Source organism: Bombina bombina, chromosome 6 (assembly GCF_027579735.1).
Source record: "Bombina bombina isolate aBomBom1 chromosome 6, aBomBom1.pri, whole genome shotgun sequence".
In the NCBI taxonomy this organism is placed as follows: domain Eukaryota; kingdom Metazoa; phylum Chordata; class Amphibia; order Anura; family Bombinatoridae; genus Bombina; species Bombina bombina.
In genome coordinates this window covers 740,307,525-740,328,809 of record NC_069504.1, presented here as the reverse complement: position 1 = coordinate 740,328,809, position 21,285 = coordinate 740,307,525, and the positions used below count along the sequence as shown (strand labels likewise).

The 21,285-nt window shown below is 39.4% G+C and overlaps 1 protein-coding gene across 1 annotated transcript in view; it reads right to left on the bottom strand.

The window, feature by feature from the left end:
- The window catches only part of RHOBTB2 (Rho related BTB domain containing 2), a 183,700-nt gene that overhangs the window by 109,487 nt on the left and 52,928 nt on the right, over positions 1 to 21,285 (bottom strand). The window contains exon 3 of the mRNA XM_053717979.1: positions 13,393 to 13,428. Within this exon, the coding sequence (XP_053573954.1) occupies positions 13,393 to 13,428 (36 nt within the window). The remainder of the gene's footprint in view (positions 1 to 13,392; positions 13,429 to 21,285) is intronic.

Sequence of the window (21,285 nt, the reverse complement as noted above, 5' to 3'; positions counted from 1 at the left end):
AGTCCACATAAAGGCTGCGTTAGGCTCCAAAAAAGAAGCGTAGAGCATTTTTAACGCAGCTTCAACTCTCGATACCAGAGTTGCTTACGGACGCGGCCAGCCTCAAAAACGTGCTCGTGCACGATTCCCCCATAGGAAACAATGGGGCTGTTTGAGCTGAAAAAAAACCTAACACCTGCAAAAAAGCCGCGTTCAGCTCCTAACGCAGCCCCATTGTTTGCTATGCGGTAACCCTTCCTACGTCTGCACTTAACACTCTAGCATGTACCCCGAGTCTAAACACCCCTAACCTTACACTTATTAACCCCTAATCTGCCGCCCCCGCTATTGCTGACCCCTGCATATTATTATTAACCCCTAATCTTCCGCTCCGTAAACCGCCGCTACTTACATTATCCCTATGTACCCCTAATCTGGTTCCCTAACATCGCCGACCCCTATATTATATTTATTAACCCCTAATCTGCCCCCCTCAACGTCGCCTCCACCTGCCTACACTTATTAACCCCTAATCTGCCGAGCGGACCTGAGCGCTACTATAATAAAGTTATTAACCCCAAATCCGCCTCACTAAGCCTATAATAAATAGTATTAACCCCTAATCTGCCCTCCCTAACATCGCCGACACCTAACTTCAATTATTAACCCCTAATCTGCCGACCGGAGCTCACCGCTATTCTAATAAATGGATTAACCCCTAAAGCTAAGTCTAACCCTAACAGTAACACCCCCCTAAGTTAAATATAATTTAAATCTAACGAAATAAATTAACTCTTATTAAATAAATTATTCCTATTTAAAGCTAAATACTTACCTGTAAAATAAATCCTAATATAGCTACAATATAAATTATATTTATATTATAGCTATTTTAGGATTTATATTTATTTTACAGGTAACTTTGTATTTATTTTAACCAGGTACAATAGCTATTAAATAGTTAAGAACTATTTAATAGCTAAAATAGTTAAAATAATTACAACTTTACCTGTAAAAGAAATCCTAACCTAAGTTACAATTAAAACTAACACTATACTATCAATAAATTAATTAAATAAACTACCTACAATTACCTACAATTAACCTAACACTACACTATCAATAAATTAATTAAATACAATTGCTACAAATAAATACAATTAAATAAACTTGCTAAAGTACAAAAAATAAAAAAGAACTAAGTTACAAAAAATAAAAAAATATCTACAAACATAAGAAAAATATTACAACAATTTTAAACTAATTACACCTACTCTAAGCCCCCTAATAAAACAACAAAGCCCCCCAAAATAAAAAATTTACCTGTAAAATAAATATAAATCCTAAAATAGCTATAATATAAATATAATTTATATTGTAGCTATATTAGGATTTATTTTACAGGTAAGTATTTAGCTTTAAATAGGAATAATTTATTTAATAAGAGTTAATTTATTTTGTTAGATTTAAATTATATTTAACTTAGGGGGGTGTTACTGTTAGGGTTAGACTTAGCTTTAGGGGTTAATCCATTTATTAGAATAGCGGTGAGCTCCGGTCGGCAGATTAGGGGTTAATGTTTGAAGTTAGGTGTCGGCGATGTTAGGGAGGGCAGATTAGGGGTTAATACTATTTATTATAGGGTTAGTGAGGCGGATTAGGGGTTAATAACTTTATTATAGTAGCGCTCAGGTCCGCTCGGCAGATTAGGGGTTAATAAGTGTAGGCAGGTGGAGGGGACGTTGTGGGGGGCAGATTAGGGGTTAATAAATATAATATAGGGGTCGGCGGTGTTAGGGGCAGCAGATTAGAGGTACATAAGGATAACGTAGGTGGCGGCGCTTTGCGGTCGGCAGATTAGGGGTTAATAAGTGTAGGCAGGTGGAGGCGACGTTGTGGGGGGCAGATTAGGGGTTAATAAATATAATATAGGGGTCGGCGGTGTTAGGGGCAGCAGATTAGGGGTACATAAGGATAACGTAGGTGGCGGTCGGCAGATTAGGGGTTAAAAAAATGTATTCGAGTGTCGGCGATGTGGGGGGACCTCGGTTTAGGGGTACATAGGTAGTTTATGGGTGTTAGTGTACTTTAGAGTACAGTAGTTAAGAGCTTTATAAACCGGCGTTAGCCCAGAAAGCTCTTAACTACTGACTTTTTTCCTGCGGCTGGAGTTTTGTCGTTAGATGTCTAACGCTCACTTCAGCCACGACTCTAAATACCGGAGTTAGAAAGATCCCATTGAAAAGATAGGATACGCAATTGACGTAAGGGGATCTGCGGTATGGAAAAGTCGCGGCTGAAAAGTGAGCGTTAGACCCTATTTTGAGTGATTCCAAATACCGGCGGTAGCCTAAAACCAGCGTTAGGAGCCTCTAACGCTGGTTTTCACGGCTAACGCCAAACTCCAAATCTAGGTCTTAGTATTGTTGCTGACCATGCCCATCCCTTTATGACTACAGTGTACCCATCTTCTGATGGCTACTTCCAGCAGGATAATGCACCATGTCACAAAGCTCAAATCATCTCAAACTGGTTTCTTGAACATGATAATGAGTTCACTGTACTCCAATGGCCTCCACAGTCACCAGATCTCAATCTAATAGAACAGCTTTGGGATGAGGTGGAGCGGGAGACTCGCATCATGGATGTGCAGCCGACAAATTTGCAGCAACTGCATGATGCTATCATGTCAATATGGACCAAAATGTCTGAGGAATGTTTCCAACACCTTGTTGAATCTATGCCATGAAGAATTAAGACAATTCTGAAGGCAAAAGGGGGTCCAACCCGGTACAAGCAAGGTGTACCTAAGACATACATATCCAACTTCAGACATTTATATATATATGTATCTCTGTTAAAGCCCTTTGCCTGCCTTCTTTTTCACCTGAAACACCTGAAACCTCATATTTGAGTCCTTATAACTTTTGTGTGCAATATTTTTTTTAAATAATTTTAACTAGATGGTGCTATTATGAGTGTAACTGTACTTTGTAATGTATTTTTAATGTGTTTAGTGACACTTTTTTGTTTCGCGAAACAGTTAACCAGAGCTCTGAGGACGCAGTAATCATTGACCTCTGCTCCCTCTGACACTGTTGACCATCTCCTTCTCCTACGGACTCTCAGCTCTCTTGGGCTCTGTGACACTGCCCTCTCCTGGATTCACTCTTATCTCTCTAACAGATCATTCTCCGTCTCTTTTGCTGGTGACTCCTCTCTATTGCCTCTGTCTGTTGGAGTACCTCAAGTCTCTGTCCTGGGTTCTCTACTCTTCTCTATTTACACTTCTTCACTGGGTAAACTTATCAACAGCTATGGCTTCAACTATCACCTCTATGCTGATGATACCCAGATCTACCTTTCCACCCCTGCACTCTCTCCTTCTGTCAATTCTCACATCAGCGACTGCTTATCTGGCATTTCGTCCTGGATGGCCTCTCACTACCTAAAAATAAACATGTCCAAGACCGAACAATTTCTAATCCCCCCCTCTAACTCTACTCCAGTTTCTAATTTCTCCATCACTGTTGACGGCACCACCAGAGGTCCATCACTGTTGACGGCACCACCAGAGGCGTAACTAGAAACCACAGGGCCCAAGTGCAAGAATCTAGGAAGGGCCCCCCACCCCAAAAAAAGGTGAATTTGATACATATTTTTTTTTTACTTTTAACACAGAAAAAAAATGTGACTCAGATTATATGTCTGCAAAAGGAGGTACCCTGTGCCCGCAGTCTGTGAGATTGTCTGACCCCCTATTACTGTATATAGAGACACTGTTTAACCCACCAGTACTGTATATAGTGGGTTAGTGACACAGTCTGTAATCTGCTGGTGAGATGGCTGGCCTGACCCAACCCGCCCCAGTACTTTATAAAGTAACTACAGTAATCTGTGACATGGTCCAGCCCCCCCATACTGTATAGTGACACTGTTTACCCCCCACCCCCCCATGCTGTAGTAACAGGGTCTGTAATTTACTGGTTCCACAAACATACACACACACACATACATGCATAAATACGCACACAGTCACATACATACATACACACATACACACACACATACACACCAATGGGTAAAACAGAAACACTAACCCCTGTAGTCAGAGACAGAGACACTAGTGAAGCATCACCTCACACTCCCATGATATCAGTGCAGGCAGTGGCAGGTTAACGTTTTTTATTGAAGCTGGGCACCTACCCTCGGGGGCCCGTTTGCAGTTGCAACCTCTGCACCCCCTGTAGTTCCGCCCCCGGCACCACTATCTCCCCCTCACCCCAAGTCCGCTACCTTGGAGTTACACTTGACTCAAATCTGTCCTTCATTCCCCACATCCAATTGCTCTCTTCATCCTGCCGCAACCACATACACAATATCGTTTGTTTCTGAGTGCTGAAACTACTAAACAGCTAATCCACTCCCTGATAATTTCCCGACTACTGTAATAACCTTCCAGCTGGCCTCCCTTTCTCCCCTTCAATCCATCCTAAATGCATCTGCCAGGCTAATCCACCTCTCTTGACGCTCTGTTTCTGCTGCACCTCTCTGTGAGTCCCTTCACTGGTTTCCCATTCACAGCAGAGTTAAATTCAAAATTCTCACCCTGACCTACAAAGCCCTCACCAATGCTGCCCCACCCCACCTGTCCTCACTCATCAACAAATATACTCCTGCCCGCCCCCTAAGATCCAACAACGACCTGCTTCTTGCGTCCTCTACCATCACCTCCTCTCATTCACAGAAGCATTATGTCATTAGATCAACAACAGTTTTCTAATTCCCTCAAACCTCTCCTCCTTCTCATGCCCTGACCAATCTATCTGCCACTATAATTCCACCCTTACATCCGTCTTTGACAATCTCGCCCCTCTTACCATAGCTCGGAAAACACTCATCCTCAGCCCTGGCATACTCCTCTGACACGATACCTATGCAGATGTTTCCATACTGCTGAGCGGCACTGGAGAAAATCTAGGAGTTCAGCTGATTTTCAACATTACAAATTTATCTTGAACTCCTACTACTCTGCCCTTAATTTCCATAAGCAACACTATTTCTCTACTCTTATCTCTAATCTTTCTTCAAACCCAAAACGTTTGTTCTCCACTTTCAATACTCTTCTCCGCCCTCCCCCACCTCCTAATACAACTTCTCTGTCAGCTCAAGACTTTGCCAACCACTTCAATAACAAAATCGACTCCATCAGAAGTGAAATCAGCTCTCAACATAATTCCATTCTCTCACCCCCTCAAATTCTCTCAATCAACCACAACCCACATAACCTTAAACTTAGCTCATTCTCCCCTGTTACTGAGGAAGAAGTTTCAGCACTTATACTGCACTCTCACCTCACTACCTGTCCCCTTGACCCTATGCCCTCACAGCTACTCCCCTCCCTCTCTGCACCCTTACCCCTATACTCACACACACTTTCAACCTCTCCCTCAGCACTGGTATATTTCCCTCATCGCTGAAACATGCACTGGTCGCACCTATCCTGAAAAAACCTTCCCTTGATCCTACCTCCCCATCCAACTACCGCCCTATTTCCCTCCTCTCTCTTGCATCAAAGCTTCTCGAAAAACTAGCTTATGCACGCCTCTCCCATTTCCTTACAATAAACTCCCTCCTTGACCCATTGCAATCTGGATTTCGTCCCCATCACTCCACAGAGACAGCAATTGTTAAGGTTACCAACGACCTACTTACAGCAAAACCAAAAGGCGACTTCTCTCTGCTTATCCTCCTTGATCTGTCCGTAGCCTTTGACACTGTTGACCACCCTCTCTTGCTCCAAACCCTCCAATCCTTCGGCATATGTGATATAGCCCTCTCGTGGCTCTCTTCCTACCTGTCAAACCGTACCTTTAGTGTAGCCTTCTCTGGGGCCTCCTCTGCCCCGTCACCACTTTCTGTCGGAGTACCGCAAGGCTCTGTCCTCGGTCCCCTTCTCTTCTCAATCTACACGTCATCACTAGGTTCTCTAATAAAGTCCCATGGTTTACAATATCATTTGTATGCCGATGACACCCAAATCTACTTCTCTGCACCAGACCTTTCTCCTTCCTTGCTAACCCGTGTCACTAACTGTCTTTCTCACATCTCCAACTGGATGTCCTCTCACTACCTCAAGCTAAATCTCTCCAAAACTGAGCTCCTTATTTTCCCCCCTTCTTCTAAACTCTCCACCCCCAATCTCTCTATAACTGTCGACAACTCCATCATTACCCCTACCCCGCATGCACGATGTCTCGGGGTCACATTTTGAAGGGATATATTATTATTGCCCCTCAATTGTGCCTTTTACAGATATGATTGCTGTAGCTTTAAATCATAATATTGTTAGGAATTAGATTCTTGGATGGTTCTTTATTTTACTATAAAACATTTCAACATTTCTTAATGATGTGGGTTTACTGTTAGAATACAGGTTCCTCTTTTTCATTTTTGTTATTATTTTGTAATCATGCATTTATGGAAAATCAAATAATTTACTGTAATTATGTGTTTTGTAAAAGTATTCATTAACTGGTATATATTCATTATTGCTGATATAGACTGTCTGTAACTGCTTAGAGTAACGGAATGATTTGTCCAGATGTCGGGAGATACCAAATCACTTCTGTTTTTCCATATTATAACCAAATCACTTCTGTTTTTCCATATTATAAAAACCTTGTATTGGTACCAATAAAAACGAGAACTTACTATACAGCTGTCTTGTGTCTGTGCAATCTGTAATATAGTAATTTCTTCAGGAATCCTGCTGAAGGAAGGTACTCAGTATTTATCCCAGTCAGACCCACGTCAGACTCAGATCTTTCTTTCACTCCTCACATTCAGTCATTGGCTAAAGCCTGCCGCTTCCACCTTAAAAACATCTCTAAAATTAGACACTTCCTTACACAAGACACAACTAATATTTAAACCAACTCTCTCATTCTCTCCCGCCTCGATAACTGCAACTCTGTCCTCTCTGGTCTCCCCACCTACCACCTAGCTCCTTTACAATCCATAATAAATGCCTCTGCCAGACTCATCTTCCTTACACGTCGCTCTTCCTCTGCTGCACCTCTCTGCCAATCTCTTCACTGGCTTCCTCTTGCCTCTAGGATCAAACACAAAATTCTCATTCTGACATACAAAGCCCTCAACTGCACTGCTCCCCCCTATATCTCAGACCTTGTCTCCAGATACTCTCCCTCCGTCCCCTTCGCTCTGCTCACGACCTCCTACTCTCCTCCTCTCTTGTCACCTCATCACACTCCCGTTTACAGGACTTCTCCAGACTGGCTCCCATCTTGTGGAACTCTCTGCCTCGCTCCACAAGACGCTCTTCTAGTTTTAAAAGCTTCAAGTGCTCCCTAAAGACTCTACTGTTCAGGGATGCATACAACCTACGCTAACCTTTCCTTATACCAGTTCCTCTCCTCCATTGCTATCCCCTGAACCCCCTTAGCATGTAAGTCTAAGAGTCTAGCTGTTTGTTGATCACCTTCTCAAGAGCTGACTACAACAGTGCAACTCTTGGCAGGGCCCTCTACCCATTTGATCCCTATAATTGTTTTGTTGTACTCCGCCTTTGTTAATAGCGCTGCGGAATCTGTTGGCGCTCTACAAATAACCGATAATAATAATGACTTCTCTCATGTGGCACCAACCCTCTGGAACACACTTCCTAGAGCTGTCAGACTTGCCCCTAACCTGTCCTCCTTTAAACCCTCCCTAAAGACCTTTTTGTTTAGGGAAGCTTATCACCCGACTCAGTAACAAATTAACTTCACTTAACTAAAAGTTGCCCTCATCTATCTCCTCACTAATATCATTCTCACCTTTGCAGTCCCCTCCTCCTGTTTCCCATCCTCCCACTCATCTAGATTGTACGTTCCCACAGGAATAGGGCCCTCATTTTCCCCTGTATTTGTCTGTAAAATTTTGTCTTTTATTGTATTGTTTCTCTGTTGTATTTTTATCCCTGTACCCATGGGCAGCGCTGCGGAATCTGTTGGCACTTTACAAATAAAGAATAATAATAATAATGTAGCATAAATTGTGATTGCACTCAAGCAATTGCGTTTACTTTCAACTCATAATATTAACGATAAACCCGATGCGCAAACACCCGCGATAAACCCCTTATTGCTTGGGTGCAAATGTTAGCACTCCACTCGTAATCTGTCTCTAAATAGGCTGAGTTTTTAGGCAGAGCAGATCTAATTAGCTCATCTGTCTAATTATTTATGCAAAGTAAATAATTACTCAAACACCAATACATAACGAAGAAAAAATGGAAAAATGTTGATTTTAATATCTCTCTATCACACGCCCTACTGGGAGCATGATTTAATCTAAACATTCTATCTTTTCTATAACCAGTTCTTAAATTACTGAAAATGTCAGTACAGGTGAGAAGAGTATAGGGAAAATCAGCTATTTCAAATGGCAAAATAAAGGTAAAGTATGTTTGAAAGCAATGTAATACATTCCAGAAGATAAAATAGACAATTGGGAACACATTAAAGGAGATAAAAAAAATTACAGTAAACTGTCCCTTTAAAATACATTCTATCATCAATCCAACTGGAACTAAACTCCTGACTAACAAACAAACCAGACATAACCGCATTGTTAAATCAATAAAAGAAAGTCTACTACCCCATTCCCTGATAGAGACATGGACCACATTATATGGCTTAACCAATGACACCACATTCTACTCGGCAGCGCAAAAATCTTACATTAGATTGGACTATATATTTGTAAGCCAGATATTACAGCCTTTACTGAACAGCTCTCAGATTCATGCATGTGTGTGGTCTGATCACTCGATCGTTACCTTACAGTTGGATGGACTGTGCGATCCAAGTAGGAGTAAAACGTGGACTTTTGACAAAACATACGTTAGAAACCCCCAAACACACGACAATATACTTAAATTGCTAACAGAATATTGGCAGATCAACACGGACACTGTATCTAATCCAGGGATCACATGGGCGGCTCATAAGGCGGTTTTGAGGGGGATACTTATCAAAGAAAAAACATTACAGATTAGGAAGTACAGACAAAACTTAAAACAATTGCACACAGAAATAGAGGAACTAGAAAGACGACACAAACTCACTAAGGCAAAAGCTATTCAACAGACTCTTCAATCTAAAAAAACTGCATTGGCTACACTCCTTCAGTCGCAAGCCACTAAAGCTATTCAGAAACTTCAGGCACAATATTTTATATTCGCAAATAAACTGGATAGATATATGGCATATAAAATTAGAGAAAAATGCAGGGCCTCAGCGATTCCCCACATTGAAACACCAGAGAACAAAGTGACCTCACACCCGCAGGAAATAGCAGATACTTTTGCAAGGTTTTATGGCGAGCTATATAACGGGAGAAAGGTCGTACATAATAAGGAGACTGAAACACTCACCTCAACATTTTTCACCCACAACTTACTACAAACCATATCTAACTAACAAAGGGAAACACTAAATGCACCCATATCCACTGCAGAAGTGCTAGGGGCCATCAAAGACCTAAAACCAGGAAAGGCGGCGGGACCAGACGGTTTCCCGGGCGAATACTATAAGCTTTTTAAAGCAACATTAACCCCGCACCTTGTTAAGTTCTGTAACCACGTAATGGAGGGAGGGGATATCCCACCCGAATTATTAGCTGCTAAAATTGTGGTAATCCCCAAACCCAAGAGAGACCACAAAAAGTGTCACAATTACCGCCCAATCTCCCTAATCAACCAAGATCTTAAAATCCTGACGAAAATATTAGCAAATCGACTTAAACATATTTTACCACACTTGGTCCATCCAGACCAAGTGGGATTTATTAAAGGCAGAGAAGCCCCAGATAATATACGAAGAGTAACTAACTTAATTCAAACCCTGAAGGAAACGCGAGCGCCTTCTCTGCTCCTGTCATTGGATGCGGAGAAGGCGTTCGACCGAATTGATTGGGGCTATATGTTCCTGGTACTACAAAATATGGGATTTGAAGGAGCAATAATTAAAGCATTGAAAGCAATTTACTCCTCTCCAGGAGCTCATGTATCATCAGCAGGATATAAATCTCAGCCCTTCCCGATTCGTAACGGGACGAGACAGGGGTGTCCCCTGTCCCCGCTGCTTTTCGCCCTATGCATAGAGCCACTTGCTGCCAAAATTTGCGCACAGACAGACATAACGGGAGTTAAGATAAATAAGGAAGAATATAAACTAGCCCTATTCGCGGACGATATCCTGCTGACTTTAACGAACCCAATGATATCGCTGCCTAACCTCTACCATACTCTAAATACCTTTGCTACCATTTCGGGCTTTAAAATAGTCGCAGAAAAATGTGAATTTACCTTCCAAACTGCCCAACACAGCTATACAGTGTAAACTATACCCCATTATTCAAACAAATTAAAAAAGACCTGTCAAAATGGAAAAGTTTTAACTTCTCATGGTTGGGTAGGGTGGCGGCGGTAAAAATTAATGCCTTACCAAGGATATTGTATCTATTTAGAACCTTACCCATTAAAATAGTAAAAGCAGACTTAGAAGCAATACAAAAAGAGATTCAAATCTTCATTAGAGGTAATAAGACAAGCAGAATAGCGAAATCAACCTTAAATAGACATAAGAAACTGGGAGGCATTGGGGCTCCTAACTTAATAGATTATTATAACTCTGCCAGGGTGGCACAAGACATCTTATTACTGAAGAGATCTAAAGAGATTATATGGCCTAACTTAGAAGCAAATTTAGGTGGGTGGGGTGAGAGTGATACCATCATTTGGGACCCAGAGAGAGCACACACTAATAAAGAGACACTTGAACCTTACACGACAAACCTTACAGTAGCTACATGGAAAATAGCTAGAACTAAATACAAACTAATCCCAAAATATTCTTTATATATGCCGATCAGATTTATATTACCTAATGAACTCAGGACACAAATTAAAAAATGGGAAAATAAGGGCCTATATAGAGTGGCTGACTACCTAGAGAGTGGAAATACACTCTCATTTACCCAACTCCAAACGAAAATCTGTCCATTGAAATTACACTGGTATATGTATCTACAAATACAGTCAGCTATACAAACATATTTGAGACACCCGAGAGAAAACACCACAACCCCAATAGAACTCTTTTGTAAAACGGCAGACCGCAACAAACACGCCATTTCTATCCTATACATCGCCATGCAAACTATACAGATCAATACAAAAACAACAACCATGTTGTCATGGGAAAGGGAACTACTTATCTATAAAGACACTAAAGATTGGGAACTTACATTCCAAAATGCAGAGAAAGGGTTGATTAGTGTTGACCTCAAAGAAAACGTTATTAAAACCATCTATCGGTGGTATTTAACACCTGTGAGAACTGCTCATATGCACACACAGGGAAGTATATATTGTTACAGAGGGTGCGGAGAAATAGGAACGTACAGACATATGTGGTGGGACTGTAGGGAAATCACAGGGATTTGGAAACGGCTATCAACCTTCCTCAGTCAAATCCTAGACGAAAATATTAACCTCACAATTCAACAGGCTCTCCTACATGAACATATAGGCGCATACAATAAACATATTAACACATTTATTAAGATTCTATGCACAGTCACAAGGATATGCATAGCCAGATATTGGAAAACGGGGAGCCCAACCTGGACAGAAATATATAATAAAATCCAACATACATATACTATGTATGAGCTGACATCAAGTACTCTAGACAATAAAGAAACAGTCCAAGCAGTATGGTATTACTGGATAGGTAAATTAACCTTAAATATATAGGAACACTGGGAAATGCAACTCAAAGTGGTCAACATGACTACAAACAGCTCCATCTACTAATGTACACATAGCACAGACTTAAGATAACAACTAAAAAAGAAAGAATGGTATGTCGTCACCCCCTACGCTTTTCCTACCCCCTTATATCCTCCTTTAACCCAGTTTATTTAAATGTACCTTCTCTCATTGGAGTCCCGTTTAACCCTCAATGTCTATAGATGGAGCGGGTATTTTCAGACTCACTGTTTTATTTTGATGTATGTTTATATAGAATAACCATAAAAATAGGTATTACAAAAATACAAGTCTTTCTTACAATAAAGAAGAGCTCCGACAGGATAACAGAATTATGGACTAAAAATCACCAAAGCTGGGTAATCACGGGACTTTGGTATTATCCACTAGCTCTTGAGTTAAAAAGACTTATGTGAAAGCATCTGGAATACATTGTGGTTATGACAAAGTTATTAATTTGCACCAAAAGTTGAACAACAATACAATACTGTGAATTTTCTTCTTGAAACGCCAGATAATAGAGATCAATGGAGAGAATGGTATGTTTATGTTTATTTTTGTAATAGTTTATTATTAAAACAAATAAAAATATTCAAACATAAAATACATTCTATACCCATACCCATAACTCTCTTAACATAAATGTATCCCTGTAATATCAGAATTCCATCGGGTATTTCTGTATTTCCTGAAGTCTTCACTGAAATGGTACTGTAAAATATCTAAAAATGCAATTTCAAGTAGAGTGTTAAAGGGACAGTCTAGTTAAAATTAAACTTTAATGATTCAGATAGGGAATGCAAATTTAAACAACTTACCAGTTTACTGTTATTATCAAATTTGCTTTGTTCTTTTGGTATTCTTTTTTGAAAGCTAAACCTAGGTAGGCTCAAACTGATTTCTAAACTGTTGAAAACTGCCTCTTATCTCAGTGCCTTTGGACAGTTTTTGACCGTTAGCGCTAGTTCATGTGTGTCCTATAAATAACATTGTGCTAACTCCAATAGAGTTATTTATGAGTCAGCACTGATTGGCTAAAATGCATTTCTTTCAAAAGCACTGAAATAGTGGAGCAGTCTGCAGAGGCTTAGATACAAGATAATCAAAGAGGTAAAAAGTATATTAATATAACGGTGTTGGTTATGCAAAACTGGGGAATGGGATATAAAGGATTTATCTATCTTTTTAAACAATAACAATTTTGGTGTAGACTGTTCCTTTAAGCACACATGCATGCTCAATTGTTCAGTACTGTAAAAGAAAAATGTTAACGGCTCATTCATAACAGCATTATACTGTTGAATTAGGAGATTCAAATATGACTACCTTAAGGGAATTAGTTAAACAGCAAATACACAACTCTTAATAAGTAAATTAGTATTTATACAACAAATATTAAAATGCAGTGTAGACAATTACCACATTATATTAAGAAAAGGCTAGTAGACCCTCTGAAATCTTAACTGTCTCTATGTGCGTTAGGATAAAACTATATGATAGTTAGAATAGCTCATCTAGGTGGTAGGTGCTTAAGTATGTTAATCTATATATGTAATTAAAAAAACATGGCTTACCTGTCCTCCCACCATGTCAAGTCGTCCTTTATAGCCCTGTAGACAAACAACGTTAAAATTAATCTTGGGCAGTTTTTTTATATGCCTGTTTAACAATTATCAATACAAACAAACAAAGGAATAAACATTTTGTTTTAAGAAATGGTTATGAATTTGTTACAACAATAACATTTGATTATTGGGTCTAGTGTGAACAATAAGGGCTAGTTTCGATTGAGGTGGTAAAGCTTGGAAACTGGTGATAAAATCATTTATCTCCATTAAAGTCTACGGAGAATTTTTATGTTGCCACCAGTTTCCAGACTTTACCACCTCAATGGAGACTAAGGGGTACATTTATTATTGTGTGGATGGACATGATACAATGTAGCGTATCATGTCCGCCGCACAGCATACGCTGTCGGCATTTATCATTGCACCAGCAGTTCTTGTGAACTGCTGGTGCAATGCCGCCCCCTGCAGATTTGCGGCCAATCGGCTGCTAGCAGGGGTGTCAATCAACCCGATCATATTTGATCGGGCTGATTGCTGTCTGCCACCTCCGAGCAGGCGGACGAGTTAAGGAGCAGCGGTCTTAGGACCGCTGCTTCTTAACTTCCGCTTCAGGCGGAACTGAAGCAGAGTGGGTCGGAAGCAGCATCCGCTGCTTCATAAATCGACCCCCTAGGCCTACAAGTCTATAGGGAATAACCAGCAACTCCTTTTTTGAATCTGTAAGAATAAAAACATTGACTTAATTCTTAACAAAATAAAAACATTAATATAAAATAAATACAACAAATTGGTAAACTTAAAGGGACATGAAACCCAAAATTTTTCTTTCATGATTTAGGTAGAGCATACAATTTTAAACATTTTTCAGATTTACTTCTATTATCAAATTTGCTTAATTCTCTTGGTATCATTTGTTGAAGGAGCAGCAATGCACTACTTGTTTCTAACTGAACACATGGGTGAGCCAATAACAAACAGTATATATATATGCAGCCACCAATCAGTAGATACAACCTAGGTTCTTTGCTGCTCCTGAGCTTTCCTAGATAAACCTTTCAGCAAAGATAACAAGAGAAGGAAGCAAATTAAATAATAGTAAAAAATAATAATAGTAAATTGGAAAATTGTTTCAAATGGTATGCTCTGTCTTAATCGTGAAAGAAAAATTTTGGGTTTCATGTCCCTTTAATTAACTAATACATTTAGTTTTAAGAAGATGTTTAGCTATAGTTTTTCAAAATACAAGTGAATGAATAATAATAAAAAAAAATAATGATTTAAAGATCACTACTACAATGTTGACCTAAAAGAATGAATATTCAACACTTGTACAAGACTTCTACCACTGTTTCAATATTAAAAAAAGGTACACATGAAAAAAATAAAGGGCTAGATTACAAGTGGAGTGCTGTTTAGCGTTGCCGCTCGAGCGCTGATACTGCTGAAAGTAAACTTTTTACGTGTGGGTTAGCACACATATACAAGTTGAAAGTAATTATTTTGCGTGTGAGCGAAACCTGACATGCGCTAATCAGGACTTTGGATATCACGACCACGCTAACTTCTCCCGATAGAGTTCAATGGAGAGCACAAACTGAAAAAAAAACAACTAACACTTACCACTTGCGCACTAACCCGACAGGAGTTAAACCTACTACACTAACCTGAAGGTAACATAGTAACATAGTAGATAAGGTTGAAAAAAGACTGAAGTCCATCGAGTTCAACCTATACAAATCTAAAATACTTACAAAAAGCTCCAGTTAAGCTTAAATAACCCCATTAAAATGTGACCCATTTAATACTAGCAATCATATCCATGAATTTTGTTTATATACAGAAATTTATCCAGACTATTTTTAAATGTATCTATGGTATTGGCATTCACTACCTCCTTTGGTAATGAGTTCCACAATTTTATTGCTCTTACAGTGAAAAAACGTTTCCGTTGCAGGAGATTAAATCTCCTTTCCTCCAACCTTAAATTATGACCTCTTGTCAGAACCAATTTTCTTGGAATAAAAAGAGCTTCTGCCATCTCTGTATATGGGCCTTGAATATATTTATATAAAGTAATTATAGTTATGAATATTTTGCATTCCAATGTTCTTCATCCAGAAAAAATGTTTTTTTTTATTATAAATATATATATATATATATATATATATATATTTCCATCTTTCCAGCCTTGTGTTTAAGAGCCTTTCTGGGAAGCTCCCACCCTACCTGAGCAGAATGCTCTCCCCGGCTGTTCCCACCTCCTATAACCTCCGATCCAGTAGCAGTACATTATTTAGTCTGCCTCAATACAAAAAGAAAGCAGCTAGATCCTCCTTTTCCTACAGAGCACCACAATTATGGAACGACCTCCCGCACACTTTAAAACCTTCCCCAAGCCTAAAATCCTTTAAGAGATCCCTCTCTGCATATCTCAAAACAGAATGCACTTGTCATGGTTGATTATATATTTCCTACCTGTTCTATGTTAAATTCTGCATATGTTATGTATTAATATTGTTTTTATATTATTGTACCCTATTGTATCAATGCAATGTTTTGTGGACCCAGGACATACTTGAAAACGAGAGAAATCTCAATGTATCCTTCCTGGTAAAATATTTTATAAATAAATAAATATATATATATATATATATATATACAGTATATATATATATATATATATATATATATATATATATATATATACAGTATGCATGTATATATGTGTGTATGTACTGTATATATATATATATATATATATATATATATATATTAGGGCTGTCAAAAATAATCGTTTTGACGATGCATTGCGATGCGGCATGAAACGATTCTGCATCGATGCGGTGAGACGCGAGAATCGATTCACGTTACCCACGTGACCCAGCCTCCAGGACAAGTAACAGAAAGTGCGCGGTACAGCGTTTTGACATCACGTCACCCAAAAAAGCAACATGGGTGCTCCATGGGCGGTCTCTGGAAGTGCCGAAGTTACGCAGTAGGAGCAAAGCAGGACTCACTGTGTGTTGCCTGAGACTGATGATGGTGAATGTGATGACGATTCCGACTCCGAGTATACACGGCGGTATACAGTTACACGGCGGGCTCATTTTTATTTTGTGGGAGACAGAGGAGGAGACCTATGGTGAGAAACTAATAACTTTAATAGCTTAGTTACCAAAACGTTGTACATTTTGCCAATGCCATTGCCTACTTGCCTAGTACTTAGCTTACTGAAAGAGCACAATAAGGGGTACACAATAAGGGGTACAATTAAATTATTAATTATCAATATTATTTACTTAACGCTATGTACTACTACTGACTGAGGCTCAGGCTGCTGCATAATTGAATATTGCATATCTAAAATTTATTATAAATAAATAGTATACTATATTGTCTATTAGTCTAATCTATCTATCTACATGTTTTTCACATGGATGGTCTGCGGCCCCTCTACAATGCAATCAATAATCTTCTAGATGTTTTTCACATGAATGCCTGGTCTGCAGTGCAAATATTGTAAATAATATACACTTATATTATATATATAATAGTATTTATTTAATATAATAAATTTTATATATGCAATTAATATGCAATGCAATTGCAAATGCATGTGCTGAGTGCTCTCTTAAAAGATGCCAATCCGAAGAACCCAATCCCTGTTTTATAAGTTAACAAAGCTGCATTTTTAAACATACTAAACTAAAGGCCATAAAACCCAATTTGTGATTCAAGAAAGTGCATGCAATTTTAAACAACTTTCCCTATTATATCATTTGCTTATCCTTTGTTGAAATGCATCGCCTCCTCCTTGTGTCGTGCACTAATGTGTGCAATGCATTGCTATTTCATCAACAAACGATATCTGAGAAGTATGAAGCAAATTAAATAATAGAAGTTAGTTATGTTGTTTATTTAAAATTGTATTCTCTATCTGAATCATGAAAGTAAATGTTTGGGTTTCATTGCACCTTTAAGTGTGTAATATATTACAGTAAGTGATGTCCCCTGCAATGCAATTTGTTTTCAAATGTTGGCAAAATGGCAAGTAGTTGAAGTTACTAGTACTTGTTGATTTTACATTTGCGGCTTGACATTTTGACAACTTAGTGTTTTTTGTTTTTTTTTAGCACTGACAACATCATCCGTCACATATGTACATGTCATGCAAAAATGACAGAGGGAGACAAAAAAGATAGAGGGATAAAAAATGCACCTAGCATTTTAAAAGCAAGCATCTGGGCACATTTTGGATTTTATGAACATACTGGAAAGCACGAATTGGACAAGACACACGCGGTTTGTAAAGCCTGCCACACAAAAATTAAATACCTAGGGAATACTACTAACTTGAGAAATCACGTTAGCCGTTTTCACTCTGAGACGCTAACACCTGCCGCCAGTGCCACTGCCAAGGAAATAACAAGACTAGCTGAAGCTCATCAGCCAAGAATTGATGCAATGCTGTCAACTTTGCCGCCCAACTCTGAAAAAGGGAAGAGAATAACCAAAGCTGTGGCAACTTTCATAGCGAAGGACCTACTGCCTTACTCTGTTGTGGAAAACCTTGGGTTTCACAACCTGTTGAAGACGCTAGAGCCACGTTATAAGATCCCGTCACGCAATCACTTTACAGAAAACGTTATACCTGCACTCTACCACGAAACAAAAGCTCAGGTAATTGCATCAATGAGCCAAGCCAGTCGAGTCGCAATAACGTGTGATTCATGGACTTCAGTCATGACGGAGTCTTATGTAACAGTAACTGCACATTACGTTAGCAAGGACTGGCAGATCTTGTCACATGTGCTGCAAACGAGAGCAGTTTATGAGTCTCACACGGGTTCTCATCTGGCGGAGCTACTGTCTCGTGTCGTGGAAGAATGGCAGCTGTCCGATAAATCTGTAGTGCTTGTGACCGACAATGCGTCGAACATGATTGTTGCTGCTCAAGTTGGAAAATTCCCTCATGTAAAATGCTTCGCCCATACACTGAATCTCGCATTCCAGCGGGCTCTGAAAGTGGCCACGCTCTCCAGGCTTTTAGGCAGAGTGCGACGAATATCAACATTTTTTCACTGCAGCACTACAGCAAACCACTGTCTGAAAGAAAAACAGAAATGTCTTGGCCTGAAGAATCATAAGCTGATAACTGATGTGACAACAAGGTGGAACAGCTCATATGACATGGTCGAGAGGTTCCTAGAACAGCAACCTGCAATCTGTGCCACATTGTTGTCTCCAGAAGTCAGAAAAAGTGAGTCAGATCTCTGCACTCTCAACGAAACAGATGTGTCAAATGTAGAGGATGCTGTGAGTGCATTAAAGCCAATGAAAGATGCAACCACACTGATGTCAGAAGAGCGCAATCCAACTGTTTCTCTCATTGCCCCTCTAAATGCACAAATGCTCCAGAACATGACAGACAACATGGGAGACACACCCATGATCCATGAGATCAAGAATGCCATCAAAACAGATCTCCTGAAGAGGTACAGCAGTGAGGCAGAGAAGAAGATACTTTATACAGCCTCTGCCCTGGATCCTCATTTTAAGGGACTGCCTTTTATTCTCACGGAGGAGGAGAGATTGGAGATATACAGAGGAGTGACTGAGGAGGCTGCATCCTTGGAGGTAATTTTAATTGCATCATGTTTCTTGAAAAATGCATAAATTGAAAACAAACATAAAACATACCATCCTTAACAAAATAGGCTTAGCTAGCAGTAGCTTGCTTAGTAGCTAGTTTAATGAGTACAAGGTTTATTTATATAAGACAGTTCGAAAACGCCACAGTCAGTCAACTTTTCTCCTCCTCCGTCCACTCCTAATAGATGTGAGCTGTTGCATGCATTTATTTATGCATTACTGTCTCTCTGAGCACACACATAGCATTAGCTGGCTGGCTGCTCGAGGTAATAATGAATGCTATTTATTCTTTTGTTCAAACACAGATTGAGTGTACTAGTACAGTTACATCTAGGAGGACAAACGTGGATGGAGTGCCACTGCCTGAGGGAAAAGAAACTCTGGAAGAAGAATCACCCATCGAGGAGGATAACCCTTCTCCTCCCAAAAGAAAGTCCACATCGCTGCTCATGACTTTGCTGGGACAGTCTTTCACTGACACTGAAGGTACAATAGAACCCAAGACCCCCTATGCCAAGGCTGAAGAGGAAATAGAGAAATATTGTAAAGCCCCATCTCTGCCTCTCACTGAAGACCCTTTGAAATGGTGGCATGTACATGAGGTCATATTTCCCCTCCTCTCTCATTTGTCAAAGCGATACTTGTGTATCCCAGGTACAAGCGTGTCTGCAGAGCGGGTTTTCTCCACTGCAGGAGATGTGGTAACGGCAAAAAGAAGCACCCTCAAACCAGAGCATGTGGATCAACTAGTGTTCTTACAGAAAAACCTACATATTCCATAATTCTGAGTAGTGATTCAGGTTTATAATATTAATATTTAATGTTTTTTGGCACATCCAGAAGAAAGTGCTGTGTGCCCCACTGCCCAGTGCAGTATTGTTAAGTTATTTTATATTTGTTAATGTTATATAGCTTATAGCTTTTTGAAAAATGAAGCTTAAAACCTTGAGTAAATCTTTGTTGGATCACAAAATATACTAGTACACGACACGACCGACCATGTCACTCACTGTCACACACACACAAACAATACAAAAGAAACAACACACAACTGCACACACCTCATGAGTGCGACTGTGCGTGTCACCCTTCTTCACCATGATTCACTCTTTTTATGATATGTGGTTTTTTTGGTATTGTTTGACTGTGTGTGTGTGTGTTGTGTAACAATATATTTGTGATCCCATAAAGATAATCAAAGTTAGTTAATCTAGTAGTTCAATGCTACTTGTAATGTCTATTACTACTTCTAGTGTTACTGTGATGTTTGCCAATGAGGAAGTGCTCTGTTTTGTAGATGTTGTGCTATTGTTTACAGCACACCTGTATTGTTTGCAATGCAGTGAGTGCATATTGCATAAGGGATTATTCACACTAAAAATGGTCTATTTTAAATAGACCCTTTAAGAAAGATATCATATGTTTTTGTTTATGATCCCAAATGCCATCCCACTCCCAGGCAGATCTGTAGCGGTTAACCTAATATAACCAACCAGTTAACAATAACAAAGTGTGTACTGTCTAACTGTCTTTATGAGTGTGTGAGTGTGACTGTGAGTGAGTGCCAGTTTGAATGTTGTTTGTATGTATCTATGAGTGTGTGTGAGACTGAGTGCCTTAACTGCCTTTGAATGTTTTTGTTTGTATGTGTGTCTGTCTATGAGTGTGAGTGTGACTGTGGCTGACTGGCTGTGGTGCCTTTGAATGTTTTTGTTTGTGTGTGTCCCACTGTCTCTAGTGTCTGTCTAGTAACTGTCTATGAGTGTGCAGAGAGTGAGACTTAAGCCAAACCACTATTATTATGGGAAGGAAAAGCCTTGAGTAAACCTTGAGTAAATCTTTATTGGATCACAAATATACTGTACAGACACAGTACACAGCACACACACACACAACAGCACAATACAAAAATAAAGCACACACACCTCAGGTGAGTGGCGTGCCACCCTTTCTTCACCATGATTTACTCCTTGATGTCTGTGGGCTTTTTTATGTATTGTAACTTGTTTGTTTGTGTGTGACTGTGACTGTGTGTACTGTTCAATGACAGACTCAGTCACTGTTCAGTTGTGTGTAGTACTGCTTTAACAGTAACTAATAACTAACTAATTATATTTGTGATCCCATAAAGATAATATAATCATCAAGAAGAAACTGTAGTTATAGTAGTTCAGTTCAATGCTACTTGTTTTAAATGTCTCTAGTAATACTGTAACTGTGTAAACTAATTGTATATGTCACATGTGT